Below are 18,944 nucleotides of genomic sequence, written 5' to 3'. Positions count from 1 at the left end.
GTGATTTTTCTGTGACCAAAGCAATTCTCTTATTTGTAAGCACGAGGAAAAATTATCATAATAAACTGCATTTATCACTTATTTAAGAAATCATGAAAGTAAACGTCTCCAAAGTCCATGTCCACTTGTAGAGAATTATAAGACCATAACATGGAAACTAAACTTGACCAGAGGTATCATAACCACTGCCTTATTTTCTATATTCAGTTTTTGGGAACAACAAAAATATAAAACCAAAATACAAATCCATATCTTGTAATTGTGTGATGGGCATCAAAAACCCAGAGACAACAATCCAGTTTTTATGTTACCTAACTTGCAACTTCAGACGGGTCAATTGGCACCCATCGCTTAACTGTATTACAAACTAAATAAATTGTGGACGAAAAAAATCAGGATGAAAGAGCAGAACTGAAACTAAAAGTAACCTTCAGCCATTCCCTCAGGATCTTTTCGAGTACTCTCCCGGACAAGATGACCGATTGCCAATATCTTTCACGGGACATCAACTGACAAGGATCAGAAATGAATGGAAGTCGTATCCTCCTATCTTCCACGAGGATTTACTAACTGAGAGAATACAGCACTTGTGGCAGTATCTTCTGCATCATCATCTGTGCCAGAGTTCACCCCATCAATCATACTCACGCTGTTATCAAACGGCTCAAGCGGGGTCAATTGGATTCCAGGAATGTGATTTGTACTGTTATCTTCAGGTTCCATGAGCGCAGATGAGGTCTCCTCTAGCTGAAGTGCGTATTCAAGATTCCACAAGACATCACCCATTGATGGCCTATCAACCCCATGCTCGGCCAGGCACTTCTCTGCTGTCTCTCCATACTTCTTAAGAGAAGCAGGGTTCACCTTCCCCACCAGATTTGGGTCCATGATTTGATCCAGCATGCCCTTCTTTTGCCAGCTCATTGCCCATTCTGCTATATTGACTTGCTCCCTAGGGAGAACAGGGTTTAAAGCCGGTCTCGTGCAGAAAACTTCCATTAGGACTACTCCAAAAGAATAGACATCTGATTTCTCAGTAAGCTGCTGTCTTCTAAAGTATTCAGGATCAAGGTAACCAAAGCTACCTTTAACAGCTGTACTCACATGGGTCTGATCCAGAGCTGGACCAGTCTTAGAAAGGCCAAAATCAGCAACTTTGGCTACAAAATTCTCATCCAAGAGAATGTTGGTAGTCTTCACATCTCGGTGAATTATGCTTTGAGCTGCACCAGTGTGTAGATAATGGAGCCCCCTTGCGGCACCAATGCAAATTTCAAGTCGTTGCTTCCACGGTAGAGGTGGTAGATCTGTTCCATACAAATGGCTCCTAAGGGGTCCATTAGCCATGTATTCATAGACGAGAATCATTTCTGACCTTTCATCACAATAGCCAATAAGAGACACCAGGTGCCGATGTCGGAGCTTGGACAACATCTCAATCTCAGTTCGGAATTCAGCAATACCCTGTTCAGATCGGGGGTTTCCTCTTTTAACAGCTACTTTTGTCCCATCCTCTAGAGTTCCCTTGTAAACCCTGCCAAAACCACCTACCCCAAGGAGTAAACTTTCATCAAACTTGTTCGTTGCATCCAGGATTTCTTGGAACATGAAAAAACGGCCAAGATTTGTTGAAGCCAGTGAAATGCAGCTAGCTGTTCCACTCTTTTGGGAAGTTGTGGACATTTTTGTCATGGTCTGAGAGTTTCCATGCAAGGGCAAAGGCAGCCATGGATATCCTTGCTGAGTAGTCTTAGATTTGTGGGCCACCCAGCAGCAACAACACAAACCAATTAGTCCAACTGCAGCTGCAGCTCCTATGATAGAACCAACTATTATTACCATCTTGTTCTTTTTTGAGGGTGAAATAGGAAGGAAACTCTCAACAGGCAAAAGCCCATCCAAGCTCCTAACTTCATTGCTGATCTTCATAATCTCCAGCCCATTCATAATTGCATTAGTTGTATCGGCCACACTATCCGGACCAACACTAACAGTCAAAGTATCTGTGTTCGCCGAGGAGTTGGAAACAAAGTCTCTATAGTAAGGCACATTTAAGTCACCAGTCATGCTTGATAGATCAAGACTCCCAAGAGCAATATCGTAATTTATGAAGAGATTGAAAACTAGAGAGTTTAGAGACTTGCTCACAATATCACAGAAGTGAACCCTAACAAAATAACTGAAGTTTGGATCAACAGAGAAGACCCAAGTTATGTTGAAGTTCATATTAGGTACATTTGCATCCCCCATTGTTTCGGCAGTGGCATACACCAAATTAGGTGCTGTTTCGGGGGTGACCGCGGCTGGATATTTTATGTTTGCGGGGCTAACTGACACATTCACAGCTGAACTGTTCACATGGAGGTACTTCAGATCATTCTCCCAAGTTCTTCCAAGTGTATCATTTTGCGAGGTGAGCAAAGGACCCCCCATATTTAGCCGGTAAACAGTTTCAAGGGCAAGTTCGGTGAGGCCACTAAAAGGAGTAGATGGATTTAGAGCCAATGCCTGGTCAGGGAGCACCTCATCTGGGATAGAGACAACTTCAATCGCATTAACAAATGCAACCGAATTGTTGGAAGGAAGGAAAGTGAGAGTCAAGGTATCTGAAGTCACATTGATAGCGTACTCCTTAAACATATAAGTACCATTATACTTCTCGAATGTGAAGTTGTTCAAGAGAACAAAATTATCAGTGACTACAGACATTGAGGCAGAGTTCAAGTTTTGGCCAGACTTTGGAAGAGGGTAAAAATAGAGGCGGACCCAATGCCGGCCTCTTTGCTCAATTTTAAACTTATAAGAAGCCATGCCTGAGAAAATTCGAGCAGATTGGTAGATTGGAAGTGGGGCACTAGACTTGGAACTGGCAACACTAGAATTGCCACTTTTTAGAACAAGTGAAGAATGCTCTGAATCAGAAACGAAAGTACGATCTTGAAAGGTGACATTTTGGGAAGAACCGCAAGCAATTAAGTAGTTGTCAATAGGAGTGAATGAGGCACTTGAACCATGACCCATAAAGAGAATCACAGCCAGAACCAGAGGTACGAACTTCACCGCTTTCATCTTTACCCTGTCTTAAGATCGAAGATCCTAGAAGCCTGATAAACAAAAAGGATGCTTGATTACCAGTTTAGCAAACAATGACTGGAAAAAACAAATTCAAAACTGATAAGACAACCTATCTCCCAGTAGAGTAAGATCTGAAAAGGCCCAAGTCCAAAAGACCCTAAATATACCGCAACAAACGCACAGTCCCAAATGCTAAAAACCCACTTCCCCAATTACTTGTTCCCACATCCCACAACTTCACCAAGCACAGATCCCTCTAACTCACCGTATAACCAAGAGACCCTGTATTTTAAGGAACACACGAAGTACCAATATCTTAAAGTACAAAACGATACAGAAACACAAATCCTGCTCAAAAATCGACCAAACTCTAGTATGCTGTAAGCTGTCTGATATAAGCAGACAAAGTTAGATCCTACCTCATTCACAGGGCAGAATGCGCACAATCTGACAAGAAATGAAATGGGTCTGAACCAAACAGAGAAACCCAGAAGAAGCTCGAGGAATACCACCCATTGAAACCCATCAACCAGAGCTTTTTAGTGCTGTTACCACTACCTTCTGCAGGCTGTACATTAGGCTGTCATTTAAGGAAAGAAGAGGACCCCTCCCCCAATAAAAGAAGAATAAGAAGGATATGAACTCAAGCTCACACAACTCGCATAAAACCAGCTGTTTTCCAAATATTACTGTAGTTTGGTTTGGATACTCAGAATCTCTCGAAAGATTGGTAATATCTATAACAGAAAACACTATTGAAAGTTCCGGTATTGTGCTGTGGTTCTTATTATTGTTTTGTTCTAGGCTTTTTATATTATTAGTTAGTGATTTTTTGTTTCTTTTTTCGAGACAAATAATATGTGAAAGATTTTTATGTACATTTTTTCGCTGATATTTCTTTGCAGGGACGAACGATCACTGGGACCCGCTTCTACGCGGCTTTGAGAAACGGTCACACAGACTCACAGAGAATGCGGAGTTGACGGCATGATTTCACGAAGTTTGATGTGTCTTGCGACTGTTTGCCGTTTGGTTGCCGTCCTTGTTTGTCTGCCATTTGATGGCGTTAGTCGCCTGCGAGGTTTCGTTTGAGATCATGGTTAATTACAAATAAAATAGTTGGTCTATATCATATAATTATTTGATAAATTTCACATTATTTTTTTAAAAAAATTACCCTTACGTGATAATTTTAGAGGATATTAAGTATTAAACTGATTAACATTTTAAAACATGCCTCAAATATGATTTAGATTTTAATTAATTTATTATTTTCTTATAAATGGTGACTATTTATAAAATGTTCACATGATTTAAAAGCAAAGAATAATTAGAAAAATAATAAATTCAGTATGCCATAGTTTCGTAATTCTTATCAGTTTCAAACAATATCTAATGAATGAATATGCTTTACCAAAAAAACCACAACGGCGTTAACTCGGCGTTACTTGCAGAACCCAAAAAATGGATGACACCTAATGCAATCGGTACCAGAGGACCGTTGCAACCTGCAATTGACTTCGGCGTGTGCAGTTTTCCGCCGCATTCGATCACATGGCCACGAGCCCTGTCGTCCTCGTCATTTTCTATTTTAAAACTTTTTCATTTTAGAATTATTTGTTTATTTATCTAATTTTGAATTTAAATAATAAATAGTATGATACATATTTTTCTGCTAAAACATATTTTCTCCTAATTTTCTTCTATGCCACATACACGTGACCCATGAATGAAAAAATCCATAATTTCTGTTCATCTTTTATTATAATTTAAACGATTTATTTATTCAAATTTTAGTGGCGGCGTAGAGTTTAATAATTTAATTTATAAGCTGGATATTTATAATGAAACGACACAAGACTCGGACAGCGAACGTGCAAGGGACGGGCAATTCACGTGTCACGGCGACATGACAAGAGGACCAAGACTTCAGACTTCCCATTGCAATTTGGGAGTGGTTTTGCGTATCAATTCCTTCAACGTTCAATACGTGTAAATGGTCATAAGGCTACGTTTAAACTGAGTTGAATTGAGATGAGATAATAAAATATTATTTTTTAATATTATTAATAATTTAATATTTAAAAAATTAAATTATTTTTTATATTTTATATTAAAATTTAAAAAAATTATAATGATTAATTGAAATGAATTTAAAAACTAAACGAAACCTAAGAGTTACGTCTTTGGATAAGAAGTCAATGATTTAATCAATTTTATATAAAAAAAAATTTTAAAATACAGTGCAAGGGACCTAAATTTATTCTGCAGGAATGATTCTAAAGAATCTGTTTTTGAGAGGCTCCAACATTTAAAATAAAAAATAAAATAAAAATAAAAAATCATGAAATATTAAAATAATAAACAAATAATAAATAATAAATATTTCTTTCTCGTTTCGTAGCATCACTTGATTGACAGTAATTTTTTTTTACAACTGTAATTTAGATAATCAAAATTTGGGAAAAAGTTGGTTTTTATTTATTTATTAATATAAGAAGGCTTTTGTATCAATTAAATATTTGAATGTAAAGCTTACAAATTTTGGTCCTTGGAGGTTTTTTCAAATTCTTAACGTGGATTAATTGGTCAGATTCGAATAGAGATAACTATAACATGGGAATTCTTTGGGTATCTGAAAAAATTATTGAGTATTTATGTAGTATGGATGATGCAGTAAGTACTCTCATCGTATTATAAAATATTGTATTATTAAGGCTGTGTTTGAATGTTGAACTGAGTTGAATTGAGATGATAAAATATTTTTAGAATATTATTTTTTAATATTATTATTATTTTAAGATTTAAAAAAGTTGAATTGTTTATTATATTTTGTGTTGAAATTTAAAAAAATTATAATGATGAATTAAGATGGATTGATAATCCAAACGTATTCTAAAAATTAAAACTAATATTAAATATTAAAATAGTTGATATGGTTTATCGTCTACATATTTTAATCTCTCCATTCTAATTTTGAACTTTTTCACTCTCTAAACTTAAACTTGATCAAATCAGTTGTTTGATAATTTGCAGTTAATGACTCATCAAAGCTCTATTTAATAACTTTGTTTTAGGTATAATTATTTTATAAAAACATTATCAATTTAAAAGAGAGTCCGAATAATGGTTTATAAAATGGATAATGTCTTTATCATTTTTTCCTTAATAATTACTCCTACACATGAAACTCTCATATATATTATTCAATTCAAACCGACAGGCAATTAAGAATGATCCCAATTTATCATTAGTTCAGCGTATTAGCTGAGAAGGAAAAGATCCATTTGGTAATCAGCCGTTGACCCAAACGTATAGGAAGGGACACGGGCACCGCCATTCACGCTGGGTACCCCGTGAATAAAGCCGAGCGGCACGTTCCTTGTTGATACATTTTCAATTCTCCGAAGCTAAGGCTACGTTTGGATGGTAGATTGAGAAGAGATGAGATTATTAAAATATTATTTTTAATATTATTATTATTTTAAAAATTAAAAAAATTGAATTGTTTATTATATTTTGTGTTGAAATTTAAAAAAGTTATAATGATAAGTTGAGATAAATTTAATTATTATTTAAGTTTCAAACGTAATTTTTAACTCATATCAATTAATTTTAAACTAAGTCCAACATCTAAATATCTAACTTTCAAATTATTAAACTCATATCAACTCAAAATCTTCTTACATGTCGGACCCACAACTTTTTTTAAGTTAAAACATCTTTATACGTGAGACCTACAACTTTTTTCAATTTCTCATAAAAAGTATTAAACTCATCTTAACATCCAAACACACTTTAAACTCAGTTTAGATGGGTCCCACATAACTCACTACTCAACTCACTACTATTCATAAAGAACTCAACTCAGTTGAGCACAGCTCAATATCCAAATGCAGCCCAAGGCACCATTAGATTGTTGGACTGCATTAAAATTAATTCAGTTTCGTTTAATTTTAAGCTGACTCTAACATTCAAATACTCAACTCTCAAATCACTAAACTCTTCTCAACTCAAAACCTCTTTATACGTGAGACTCACAACTTTTTTCAACTCAACACCTCTTTACACGCGGGACCCACATCCTTTTTCAAATTTTTATAAATATATCTAAACTCATTTTAACATCCAAACACATATAAATTCATATTAAATGGATTCCACCAAACTTACTACATCATCTCAACTCATTACTATTAATAAAGAACTCAACTCAGCTCAACATCCAAACGCAGTCTAAAATGCGTAATTTGTAGTTTTTTTTCTTTTTTTAAGAGAAATAATATTTTTCGTTTAAAATTTTAAGGCCTCGTTTGTTTTCGTAAATGAAATGAAATGAGATGAGATGGGTTGAGATGAAAGTTAAAAATTAAACAAAATATTGTTAGAATATATTTTTTTAATATATTTTTATTTTAAAATTTGAAAAAGTTGAATTATTTATTTTATTTTGTATGAAAATTTAAAAAAGTTGTAATGATTATATTTGTTGTGAAAACAAACAAGTCTGTCTCACACAATTTATATAATATTTTTTTTTATGAATAAAATTTTATTTTTTAATGATAAAGCTCATTTTTAAAAAATGAAGTGTGCCGGAGTTGCGCACCCAAAAATTATATCCAACATTATTTAACTCCTAATTCATGTTTGGTAATCTTAGGTAGAAAACCATTTGAAGCCTCTAATTGTATTGATCCAAACGAAAACCCCAGCAAAAGACCAATTCAACCTACTTTCTTTTTCTATTTTTTGAAACTCCTTTTCATTCATTTGTGATAAAATTAATACATACATTCCATTTCTCTCATTACAATAATATAGAACTCAAATTTTCTTAATAGAATAAAGTTTGAATTATAATAACATTTTTTTTTTATCCCATGAACCTGGCTTTCGAGCACACAATCTCTAGCAAATTAATGGACACAATCTGTAGCTCATTGGCAGGCCAATCGACACGATTTGTAAAAGTGGGTACATAAATCTCAAAAACAAGGCCTGTCCTGGCAGATATGGACCGTAATTCACTGTTTAGTGCACCCCAAACGCCGGGCCTGGATGACTGGACGCTGCAAATTTGGACTACTTGCCTTCTTTTCAGTGCTGGATTTTCGAAGCATATCTTATCGAGAGAGAAATATAAAACCCAAACCTCCGTGGGTGCATGTCGGACCACTGCGATGCATTGCTCCCTCTTGACTGCCATGGACTTGGGCCTCCCCACCTAATAATTGATGGCAATTTTCTTCATTAATTACTATTTATTCTGTGATTTGAACCAAGTTAATTACAATTCCAACCAAACATGTCTCAAATCCCTTCTTTGTCAAGCGATTATGCTTGCCTATGTGAAATTTAGAGACCCTGATCTCTTAATATTCAACAGCACGAAAATTTGCATTAAATTTAAGTAGTATACAGTCTAATTAAGCTTATTTTCTATTAAATTGTCACCATTGTCTAAAAAAACCATCATGAGTAGTGTTATTTCTTCTCCAAAATAGACAATATTTCAAAAATATCGCCCTAGGATTTACTTTTTTTTTTTTAGCTAATCATGTTATTTCAAGCCGAACATTACAAAATAGTAAGTTAAAGTCAATTGTTAGGTCCTATACGTTGACGACTAATTGGCGAAGAAGTAATCACATATTAAATTATTATAAGCTTTTTTCCCCGGCCCATTGGTTTTGAAAATAGGCTTTGACAAAGTGACAATGCCCATTAGGATCCGAGTCGACCGTAGACATGATTTCCATAGTTAGGCGGAGTGGTACTTGCTTCCAAATCGTCTAGTTGTTGTCAAGAACAAACAAACAAACAAAAAATGTGAAAACTAAAATGTTCCTCATTGACGGCTAAGAAAAGTGTTCCAAACATCTTTAAAAAATATATCTATAGAAAAAAGGGCGTAAACATGTTTAGTTTGGGTTTTACAAGTCTTGGTTTGGCGCTTAAAATATTTAAATGCATGACAGCAATTTAATCCTTATCTTCATTATATGGGACAAAAATGATTAACGTCACAAATCAAGAGATGGGATAGCATGTTAATGCCTAATGGTGTACACGACTTATACCATGACCAAGTAATACAGAAAAACAGATAAAATGTGGGTGGAGGAGAGACACCCTTTATTTCCGTACAAGTTGAATTTAAAAAAAAAAAAAAAAAACATAAAGATAAGATTATTTGAAAGAGTAATGTTAAATACAAGCTCCAAATAGACAAGTCTCGTACAAGTTTTTTATAAAACAATGGGTTCCACTAAAACAATGGTCCCAAAACATATCACCGTATATTCATAAGAAATCAAAGTTGCGTTTGGATGTTGAGTTGAATTGAATTGAATTCAGTTGAGATGATAAAATATTGTTATAATATTATTTTTTAATATTATTATTATTTTAGAATTTAAAAAAGTTGAATTATTTATTATATTTTATATTAAAATTTTAAAAAATTATAATGATGAATTGAAATGAGTTGAGATAGATATTAGATCCAAACTTAGAATTTTGAATATGCACGACTTGTTGCGTCGATGCCGCCTCATATTAAGGGCAGTTTGTCGTCGGAGTACGACATCTCATGAAATCTTTGTGCCAATTAGCAAGAAATTAGCGCAAATGGACAGGTGGTCGCGTGATCGCCACTTGTTGCCTTCCGGCTTCCACGTATGTTGTAGTCCTAGGAATTGGGTTCCGACAAAGGTTTTTTTATCGCCATGTACAGTGACATGTATATTCATATACATGCTATACATTCAACCACATAAATTATGCAAAATGCAGCACAAGACAAGTATCTTGCCCCAAGGCCGGAGACGATGCTGATTGGTGATTAGTCCATGAAATGAGAAAGTAAAATAGATATATAATTAGATTATAAATATTTTCATAATTAGGTTTGGTCAGTAACATAAGTGAAAAAAATAAAAGAAATGAAGATCTAGATGAACCATGGATGACTATAATTTATGTTATCTCTGTAAAATCACAAATAAAATATTGAATTTTGTTTTCTTTGAAAAATAAAACCTTGTTTATGCAATCCCTATTTTCATTTTTTATGATCGTTAGGAAGCGAGATATTTAATAAAATACATGAGACTCTACAAGAAAATGAAAAGGGGTAATGATATATCTCATTTACTATTAGTTTATTACATAATAATTTTTTTTTTATTTGAATATGAATTAAAAAATTTTAAAAATGACATTCTTGCGAAATTTGAGAGAAAATAAATTCACTAAACTAACTTAATCATATAATTTAATTAAAAATAAATTCAATTTGATAAAAATTGACTCGAATAGCAAAAGAACTTTAATTTTTATAAAATTAAATTTATTTTTAATTAAATTACATTATTACGTTAGTTGATTAAATTTATTTTCTTTAAGATTATACAAAAAAAGTCATGTTCTTGAATTTTTAATCTAAATTCATAAAAGGAAACAAAAATAGCTTAACAGAAACATAATAATAAAATAAGTGTAAAGATATCATTACAAATTAATTTGTAATTTATTTCCACGAAAGATGCCAAGCGCCCTTAATAATTGTGGACTGCATTATCCCCCGTCGACCTCATCGATCCATAAATGCTTCCCTCTACAGTTGGGAATTTGTGGTCCTGTAGCATTAAATTATGAACTGTTATTGAACTGACTAGTGCTAAAAATAGTAATTCCACCTATTTGCTATCTACTTGACGAATGCTAAGTTATTGTTTGGATGCTATATATAAATAGCAATAAAATATAGTAAATAATAGTAACAAAATCGTAAATTATTTATAAATATTAGTGAATAGAAGTAAAGTAGTCTCAAAATTATTTAAAAAAATAATAAAATATTTTTAACATGAATCTTATATTTATCTATTTTTTTTAAATATAGGAATCTTATACATTCTATTACTATAAATACAGCTTCTTTTTTTTTTTTTTTTTTTTCGCATTAAGCTGGGTTGAGCTGGATAGCTTGAGAGGGTGAGGATAACTCAAATGGTTCATTGGTTTTTTTTTTCCTTTATTTTATTTTTTATTTTTTTTACTCTTGATGGGATAGAAAAGATAGAGAAAACAAAGAAACCGACACGATATGTTATTACATTTCATGGCGCTATTTTTGCTAGGAGCCTAGGATAATGCTAGTCCGCCGTCTAGTATTTACTATTAGGCATACTTCTAATGTAATTCTTTAAAAATATTTAAATATTTAAAAAAGAGAAAAATTTACAAATAATCATTTTTTATTATTGAGTAAAAAATTAAAATAAAATACATGATCGGTAAAAATGAGAGAGTAAAATTATAGGGCAAGTTAGTATTTTCCTTTTGTTATTTCTCTAGACAAATTGATGATCAAGATATAGAGATCTTAAAGGATTAGAGGAATATTTCGAAGTTTGAATCATAATATAAATATAAAAGTACAATAAACATCGTAGGTCGTCTCCTACGACTAAAGAGTATTGGAGACATTGAACTTTGTAGTTGTTGAATGAATTAATTAAGCCTGGTTTAGACTTTAGACTTTGAGGCCCGAGATTGATTTATTTTGTAAGTTTCTTTACGTCAACACATTATTTGCTGCTGTACTATTCATCATAATTATGAAAAAAAATAAAATGCTATTTATTAACCAACGTGACATGCTTTAAATATATTGTTTTCTGTAATTTGTTGACAAAAATTGAGCAAAAACAAACTTTTCTTGTTATTGATGGATCTTAAAAACTTGAAATAAAAAGAGAACTACGTTCACAAAAAAATTTTATAAAAATAAATTTATAAATTAATATAATTTCATACCATAAATTGAGTTTTTATTTGAACAGTCAGATGAGATAATTTTACATAAAAATTAAAAGTTAAATAAAATATTATTAAAATATTATTTTTTAATATTATTATTATTTTAAAATTTAAAAAAGTTAAATTGTTTACTGTATAAAATTAAAAAAATTGTAATGATAAAATGAAATCGTTTGTATATCCAAACGATTTGGATACAAATGTGAAATCATCTCATTTAATTTCAACTAATAATCTTATTACTATTTATAAACATATTATTTCAATTCAACTCAGCTCATCTCAAATCTAATTTTATAAAATATTTCTCGGTCAAAAGCTTCCGAGTAAGTCGGGTTCTACCATATGTAAGACTTGTTGGTGCAAATGGTCAAAAGCGGAGGTGTTCGTGCCTTCCTCGGTCACGGCCATACCCCCTCTGCCATTCCCGCGTCTTCTTTTTGTTTGGAACCCAGTCACTTCACACTTCTTTTAAAGGGGGGTGGGCCCTACTCTTTTTTATTATTATTTACAAGTTGTCATTTGATCCAAATCTCTGTAATCAGAAAGAAATTCGTTAGTCTTGTGTGTTCCATCCGACTAGCTTGTCCTTCTTGAATGACATCCTATAAAGCAAGCTTTATGGTCTAGTTTTCTTGAGGGCACCAAACGGCAAACACCACAAAAAACGTCAACTCATTTTCTTATTTGGCCCAATAAATGTAAGCCTGAGAGATATTTACTGTTCACACACAAAAACGTAACCCAATTAAATTGGCAAAATTTATATGCTTATATGCATGTAAATTTTAATGTATATGCTTTTACACAAAGGGACAAGTTTGTCTTTGTGACTTACAAACGCGTTGTCAAGAATGGCCTGCCCCGAGTGGGCATCAATATTTTTGGCAACCATTTTGAAAATTTGAACAAAAGTCGAGGGTAAGTTGGGTCACTTTCAAAGACGGCAGAGAGAGAGGGGTTCCATGCCGTGGGCAGATAAGGAAATCTACTTTTTTTTTTTTTTTTTTTTGTGAAGGCTCCGGTGAGACTTGAGAGGGACGGACGTAACTTTTGTGGCATGGTCTGATATCAGGGGAACAGATAAAAAAAAGCCACGCCAGTGGTAGTGTGACCGGTGAACGGAAGGGAATGGGACAAGCCCAAGTGCTCAAGTAAAAAAGGCATCAACTAAAGAGCTTTCAAATTTCAATTACATCAATCCCAAAGGCATTTCATTTTTCATATACCGACCACTTCCATGATTTGCGGAGCCTAATGACTCATATTTCTTCTGCATTTAAGTTAGATTAGATATTAAGTTGAGTTGAATTGAGATGATAAAATATTATTAGAATATTATTTTTTAATGTTATTATTATTTTAAAATTTAAAAAAGTTAAATTATTTATTATATTTTATATTAAAATTTGAAAAAATTATAATGATAAATTGAGATGAATTGAGATAGTTTTATTTACCAAACGAATAGTTTTTGAAATCATCCGGAAATTAGTTGAGTTTTGTGAGTTTTATTGAGATGTATTTAATTTTTTTAAGTTGTGTTTGGATGTTTAATTGAACTTAGTTGAGTTGAGTTTTTTTATGAATAGTAATAAGTTGAATAGTATAGAAAGTTATGTGGGGTTATCTAAACTGGATTTAAAATGTGTTTAGATGTTAAAACGAGTTTAATACTTTTTATGAGAAATTGAAAAAGGTTGTGAGTCTCACGTATAAAAATGTTTTAAATTGAAAAATATTGTGGTCCCACGTGTAAGAAGGTTTTGAGTTGAAATGAGTTTAGTAATTTAAGAATTTGATGTTTTGGATGCTAGATTCAGTTTAAAGTTAGACTGAACTCAACTGAGCTCAGCTGAGTTTGAGAACGAAACGCAACCTTGTATGAAATAGGTTGATATGAGTTTAACTTTTTTATAATAAAGTAAAAAAGTAGGAAAACTCTACTATGCTGCCCAAACTATACCGCTTGGTTTTTTTTTTTTTTTACCAAATGATGAAGAAAGTGATTTTAAATGTATTGATGTATTTTTTGAATTTTTTAAAAATATTTAAATACATTAAAAAAATGTAAATAGAAAAGTGAAAAAAAAAAACTAGTTTTACAACTAGTGGTAACACTGAGCGGTGCTACTCGAGCAAAAAAGTAATATGTTTTATCAATGATTTGTTTGAAATGAGTTGAATTTAGTTCAACAACCAAACACAACCTAAGAATAATCTTAGAATTCATTATTATAAAAAAAAAATATAGAGAAATGTATAGATTTAAGGTCATTTGGATAGTGAGATGAGATAGCTTATTAATAGTAATGTGAATATTAGTTAAAATTAGATGAGATAAAATGAAATTATATTTGATCTGATCTATGTATCCAAACGGACCATGTCAAGAGAAAAGAAATCTCATTTTATTTTAGTCCGAAAAAATTTGTTTTATGGGAGGAAAATTACATTTATTTTATCCTAGATTTTATATATACTTGCGCTTTGATTGTAATTTGTTTTATCTTGTATCATGACAATTGATAATCACAAAATATTTACTCAACCCAAAAAGGGCACCGACTTATTTTAATAACCTCCAAATCCTAATTGGCTGGCCTTACTCGTAATAAGGTACCACCGAATTTGTTTGGCATTTAAAAAAGAACTTTATAAAAAAGAATTACGTGACCGGTTGAGCAGATCACCCGGTAAACAGTCCTCTAAATTCTTGTTCCACCACCCCCGTCCGGGGCGCCGTACACCAATATACATAACCAGGTATAGGATCGCACTCCCACCAAATCTACTCCCAACCTCCCTGAGTCCGTACAACTTCACAGCCACTCTGAAGTGCCATTTTTTGTAGCTTCGAGATTCTGTTGGTGCTCGTTAAGACCGACGTTCAATTTGGAGAGCTTTGCCTCCTCTTTATAATTCTCATAACAACACTAAAACGCAAGACGGCGACCGAAATCCAGTGATTTTGCTCGAGAATGATTTCCTCCTCATTGTCTTCTGTGTACCAGAACTGACATTTTCAGATTTTTTAGTGCGACTCTCTCTCTTTCTCTCTCTCTATTTAAAGGTCCTTTGGGGTCCTTTGCTGGAAATTGTGGTGTTGGACTGATAGGGCGCTCTGTTCTGTGCGTTTCTTGTTTTCCATCTTGGGATCGGCAAAAGGTACCAACCATGCAGCTCCTGGATCTGAGGGTCTAAGCTTATTCCGAGATTTCGTCATTGTAAGTTCATATAAATACAGAAAATAAAGCACTCTGTTAGTGGGTATGTTGCTTATCGAGAAAATGCAGGGAAAATTTCGAAGAAAATGAGTCGCAGCATTTCCCGACTTTTTAGTAATATACTAATATCCTCTACTTAATTGACCAGCAGTTTTTTCACGGATCTGATAATTTTATTTGGAAGAATTAAATTTCACGTTTTCTTGTATTCTACTCAGTCTCTCTCTAATTTCTCGGTAACCAAACAGGAAGGAAGTTCCATCTTTGACGATTTCTTGATCACCCAGATCTCTGCTCGGTTGGCAGGTTTTCGTTTTTTCAAAAAGAAAATGGGTAAAATGACGAGTAGAGACTGGACTCAGATCTATGCGATCTACGGCTTGGACCAGTGGCAAACTCTACTCTTCCTCTTACTGCACGCCCTCCTCTTCACAGTTCTCTCCGTCCTCTACCTCGTCTACTTCGATCCCATCGGAGCCTTCTTCGAGTCCCTCCTCGCCCGCACCGCCGCAGTTCCAGGTGGCGTCGCCAGATTCGCCGCAGGTTTCACCGGATCGGTCACAGCTCTCTCCGCCGTCTGCTTGTTCTTCGCCGCGGCCAACTTCTTCTACTCCGCAGTTCCGCTCCACCATGACATGGCTCTCCGCATGGTAAGCGCGGTGAACGACTGGTCCACAGTGAAGCACGCCCTTGACCTGGGCTGCGGTCGAGGGATCCTGCTCAACGCCGTGGCGACGCAGCTGAAGAAGGAAGGGAGTTCCGGTCGGGTAGTAGGGTTGGACCGGTCGAAGGGGAAGACCCTACGGACGTTGCGGACAGCGAAGCTCGAGGGGGTGGGGGAGTATGTGACTTGCAGGGAAGGAGATGTGAGGAGGCTGCCGTTCGGAGACAATAGCTTCGACGTGGTGGTGTCGGGAGTGTTTGTGCACACGGTTGGAAAGGAGCACGGTAACCGGACGGTTGAGGCGGCGGCGGAGAGGATGAGGGTGGTGGGAGAGATGGTGAGGGTGCTGAAGCCCGGTGGGGTCGGGGTGGTGTGGGACCTAATGCATGTCCCGGAGTACGCGAGGAGGCTTCAGGAGCTAAAGATGGAGGAGATCAGGGTGTCGGAGCCGGTGACGGCTTTCATGGTCAGCAGCCACATCGTGTCGTTTCGCAAGCCCAGTCAGCCCGTGGTGGGCCTTGGTGAGGTCAGGCTCGAGTGGAGATGCTGAGCAACGTGGCAATAATGCCATTCTAATTCTGATGACTGATATATTAAAAACTAAAAAAAAAAAAAAACAAAAACAAAAGCTAAATATATGGTTTGGTGGGTTTTTAAATGCCTGGGAAGGCGAAGCCGACCCGGATGGAGAGAGATAATATTTTAGATGTAATATCCTTTTATTGTAATTACGAGAATAATCTATCGCTGTTTTAATTCTCTTGGATAACTACTTGAATTTTGTACAAATCCTTGTTCGAAATGAATAAAAAACTTTCTATAATTTTTTGTTCCAAAATATTTAATATTATCCGCATGGTCTATGAATAATGATGTTATAATCTTGTTATGATAAAATGGAGCTGATGGCATTGTAGCTGTACGTCTCTGGTTTCATTTAGGTTATGATTTGATGCTGCAATCTGCATGTGGTGTTGCTCCCTGGGGGTAGGAAAGGAAAAAAAAAAAAGAAAAAAAGATATAAAGGCAGATGGAAGTTTAAATTAAAGAGACAAGGAAGGAAGAAATAATGGCATGTGAAGAAAACATAATCAGACATAATTATAGTGACAAATTGCGTTCAATATTTTATAAAAAAGAAAGGCAGAATCTTATGCTACAATCTAATGTTTGATATAAGAAGAAGATGAGAGTAAAATCCTTTTCGGATTCGAAATTTAATGTTTGATACACTACATTTGTTGTCCCTACGTTAAAACAAAAAAGAAAGTGGCAAAATTAACAACAAAGGGTGTAAAAAACCAGCGATGGCGCCTAATAAAGATATCCTTAACGAGGTTGATCCCTCGTGAGTCGTGGCTTCTGTTTTTTTTTTTTTTTTTTTTTTTTAAATATATATATTTTTTAATATTTTCAAATATTTTTTTTAAACTTATTAAATATTTTCAAAAGATAAAAATCAGTATTTTTAATTTCGTACTATACCGGCCATTAGGCCGGTATATGCCTATATTTCGGCTTCTAATTTTTTTTTTAATTTTTCAAATTATAAGCTTATTTTTTGACATTCAATTAAGACTAGATTATTTATAATTTATATATATATGTATTTATATATAATTTATTTATATATAGACTATTATTTTAAAATATAATTTATTCATATATCGAGTATCTCGAAACGATACACAAAACGATATCGATATTAAAATATTTTATTTCAATATTTTAACCGGTACGACGTTTTTATAATATTTAAAATATTGATAAAAATACTTACTTAATTATTAAATAATAAATAAATAAAAACTCAATCGGTGGGACCAAGATAAGCATTTTCCTAAATTAATTATTTTCTTGGTAGTCGTGACTTCTGTTTCGGTCCTGAAACTTATTAATTACACCATGTGGCCCAAGCATCTTTTACATGCACCATCTGTAAACAACCATGTTCAGGCACTCTACTACTAATTTAGCTGGGCTGGATCGTAGATCCAGCATTTTTTGTTTTTTTCCAATTTTTAACCCATTAGTGTATGAGTCAACAAAAGTTCTTTGTTTTTTGTTTTTGTTTTCAAAAGGTTTAAGATGAGATTGGGAGCTTGAGATATCTGATTACCATTAGGGAAAAATAAATAAATAAAATGAGAGTAATAATAATCTTTAAAAGGATATAGTAAAGTAGTGAGTTAAGTCCATTTTAATGAAAATACTCTACATTGGGCTTGGTTTATGAGTTCTTAGCGGGCCATGAGGGGCATATTGGGCCACTGTAGACCACGGCTTTCCCAAGTAAAATTAATAATATCATGACCAATCCTTGATACTTTTGGTCCCTTCATTTCTCTCCTTCCCAAAGAAAATAAATATTTATTCATTTATACTATTATTATTTGTTTGCGGCTCTATTAAAGTGAACCAATTATGATTATTTTCTACTCATTCAAGATTTATTTATGTTTATATATCTCTCAAATGATAAATATTAAAAAAATATTATACTCTAATTAAACAGCACGTTGGTCCCATGGTCTAGTGGTCAGGACATTGGACTCTGAATCCAGTAACCCGAGTTCAAATCTCGGTGGGACCTAATTCTTCTTTCAGTTTTATCTCTTTTAATACAAACTTCTCAGAAAAATCACCCGTCTCTGTAAATCCACTGTTAAATAGGCTTGAGATGCAACTCACTTCGCGAGCAATAATATAAAGCTTGTATCTCATCCGCCTCGTTTTTTGTCCAAACCTGTATGTTTTTTTCCAGAAAATGTCCAAGGAATGGGTGATGAGAAGTCCCGAAATTGGTACTCTTCGTTTGAGTTTCTAAGGGGTTAAGATGACAATAAATTACAAGCATTAATATAAATTATGTCATGTCACTAAAATTTAATATAAATAATTTTAATTATATAACATTTTATGATAGAATAAAAGACTCCCATTATTTATATGCTGGAACTAATTATTATTATTATTTTTTTTTTGGTCAAAAGAAGGAAGATAGGAATCCACAGCACTATCAAAGGCATAATAGTGCAAAGCTGATGTACATAAATAATAGTATTTCTTGATAAATAATAATGTCCACACACCACATTTTATAATTATATTTTAAAATGACTATATTTTATCATTTAAAATATAATTGT

At 33.7% G+C, this 18,944-nt stretch overlaps 2 protein-coding genes and 1 non-coding gene across 3 annotated transcripts; 2 read left to right on the top strand and 1 right to left on the bottom strand.

The window, feature by feature from the left end:
- Positions 1 to 153: 153 nt before the first annotated feature.
- Positions 154 to 3,908, bottom strand: LOC121237421 (receptor-like protein kinase THESEUS 1). The gene is made up of 2 exons (XM_041134152.1): positions 3,495 to 3,908; positions 154 to 3,104 (listed from the first exon to the last, which is right to left on the bottom strand). The coding sequence occupies exon 2, from the start codon at positions 3,067 to 3,069 to the stop codon at positions 547 to 549; it is 2,523 nt and encodes an 840-aa protein (XP_040990086.1). The 5' UTR covers positions 3,070 to 3,104; positions 3,495 to 3,908; the 3' UTR covers positions 154 to 546.
- Positions 3,909 to 14,618: 10,710 nt separating this feature from the next.
- On the top strand, positions 14,619 to 16,618 carry LOC121237420. The gene is made up of 2 exons (XM_041134151.1): positions 14,619 to 15,131; positions 15,380 to 16,618. The coding sequence occupies exon 2, from the start codon at positions 15,461 to 15,463 to the stop codon at positions 16,343 to 16,345; it is 885 nt and encodes a 294-aa protein (XP_040990085.1). The 5' UTR covers positions 14,619 to 15,131; positions 15,380 to 15,460; the 3' UTR covers positions 16,346 to 16,618.
- Positions 16,619 to 18,316: 1,698 nt separating this feature from the next.
- On the top strand, positions 18,317 to 18,388 carry TRNAQ-CUG. Its single transcript has one exon. It is a non-coding gene; the product is annotated as a tRNA-Gln (tRNA).
- The last annotated feature ends 556 nt before the right edge of the window (positions 18,389 to 18,944 follow it).

Source organism: Juglans microcarpa x Juglans regia, chromosome 6S (assembly GCF_004785595.1).
Source record: "Juglans microcarpa x Juglans regia isolate MS1-56 chromosome 6S, Jm3101_v1.0, whole genome shotgun sequence".
NCBI lineage: Eukaryota > Viridiplantae > Streptophyta > Magnoliopsida > Fagales > Juglandaceae > Juglans > Juglans microcarpa x Juglans regia.
Note: the sequence above shows the minus strand (reverse complement) of the source record. Positions and strands in the feature narration are given on the sequence as shown.

What these genes read in the sequence shown, in the direction of transcription:
- LOC121237421 (XM_041134152.1), bottom strand. Translation starts at nt 3,069, where the DNA reads ATGAAAGCGGTGAAGTTCGTACCTCTGGTTCTGGCTGTGATTCTCTTT.
- LOC121237420 (XM_041134151.1), top strand. Translation starts at nt 15,461, where the DNA reads ATGGGTAAAATGACGAGTAGAGACTGGACTCAGATCTATGCGATCTAC.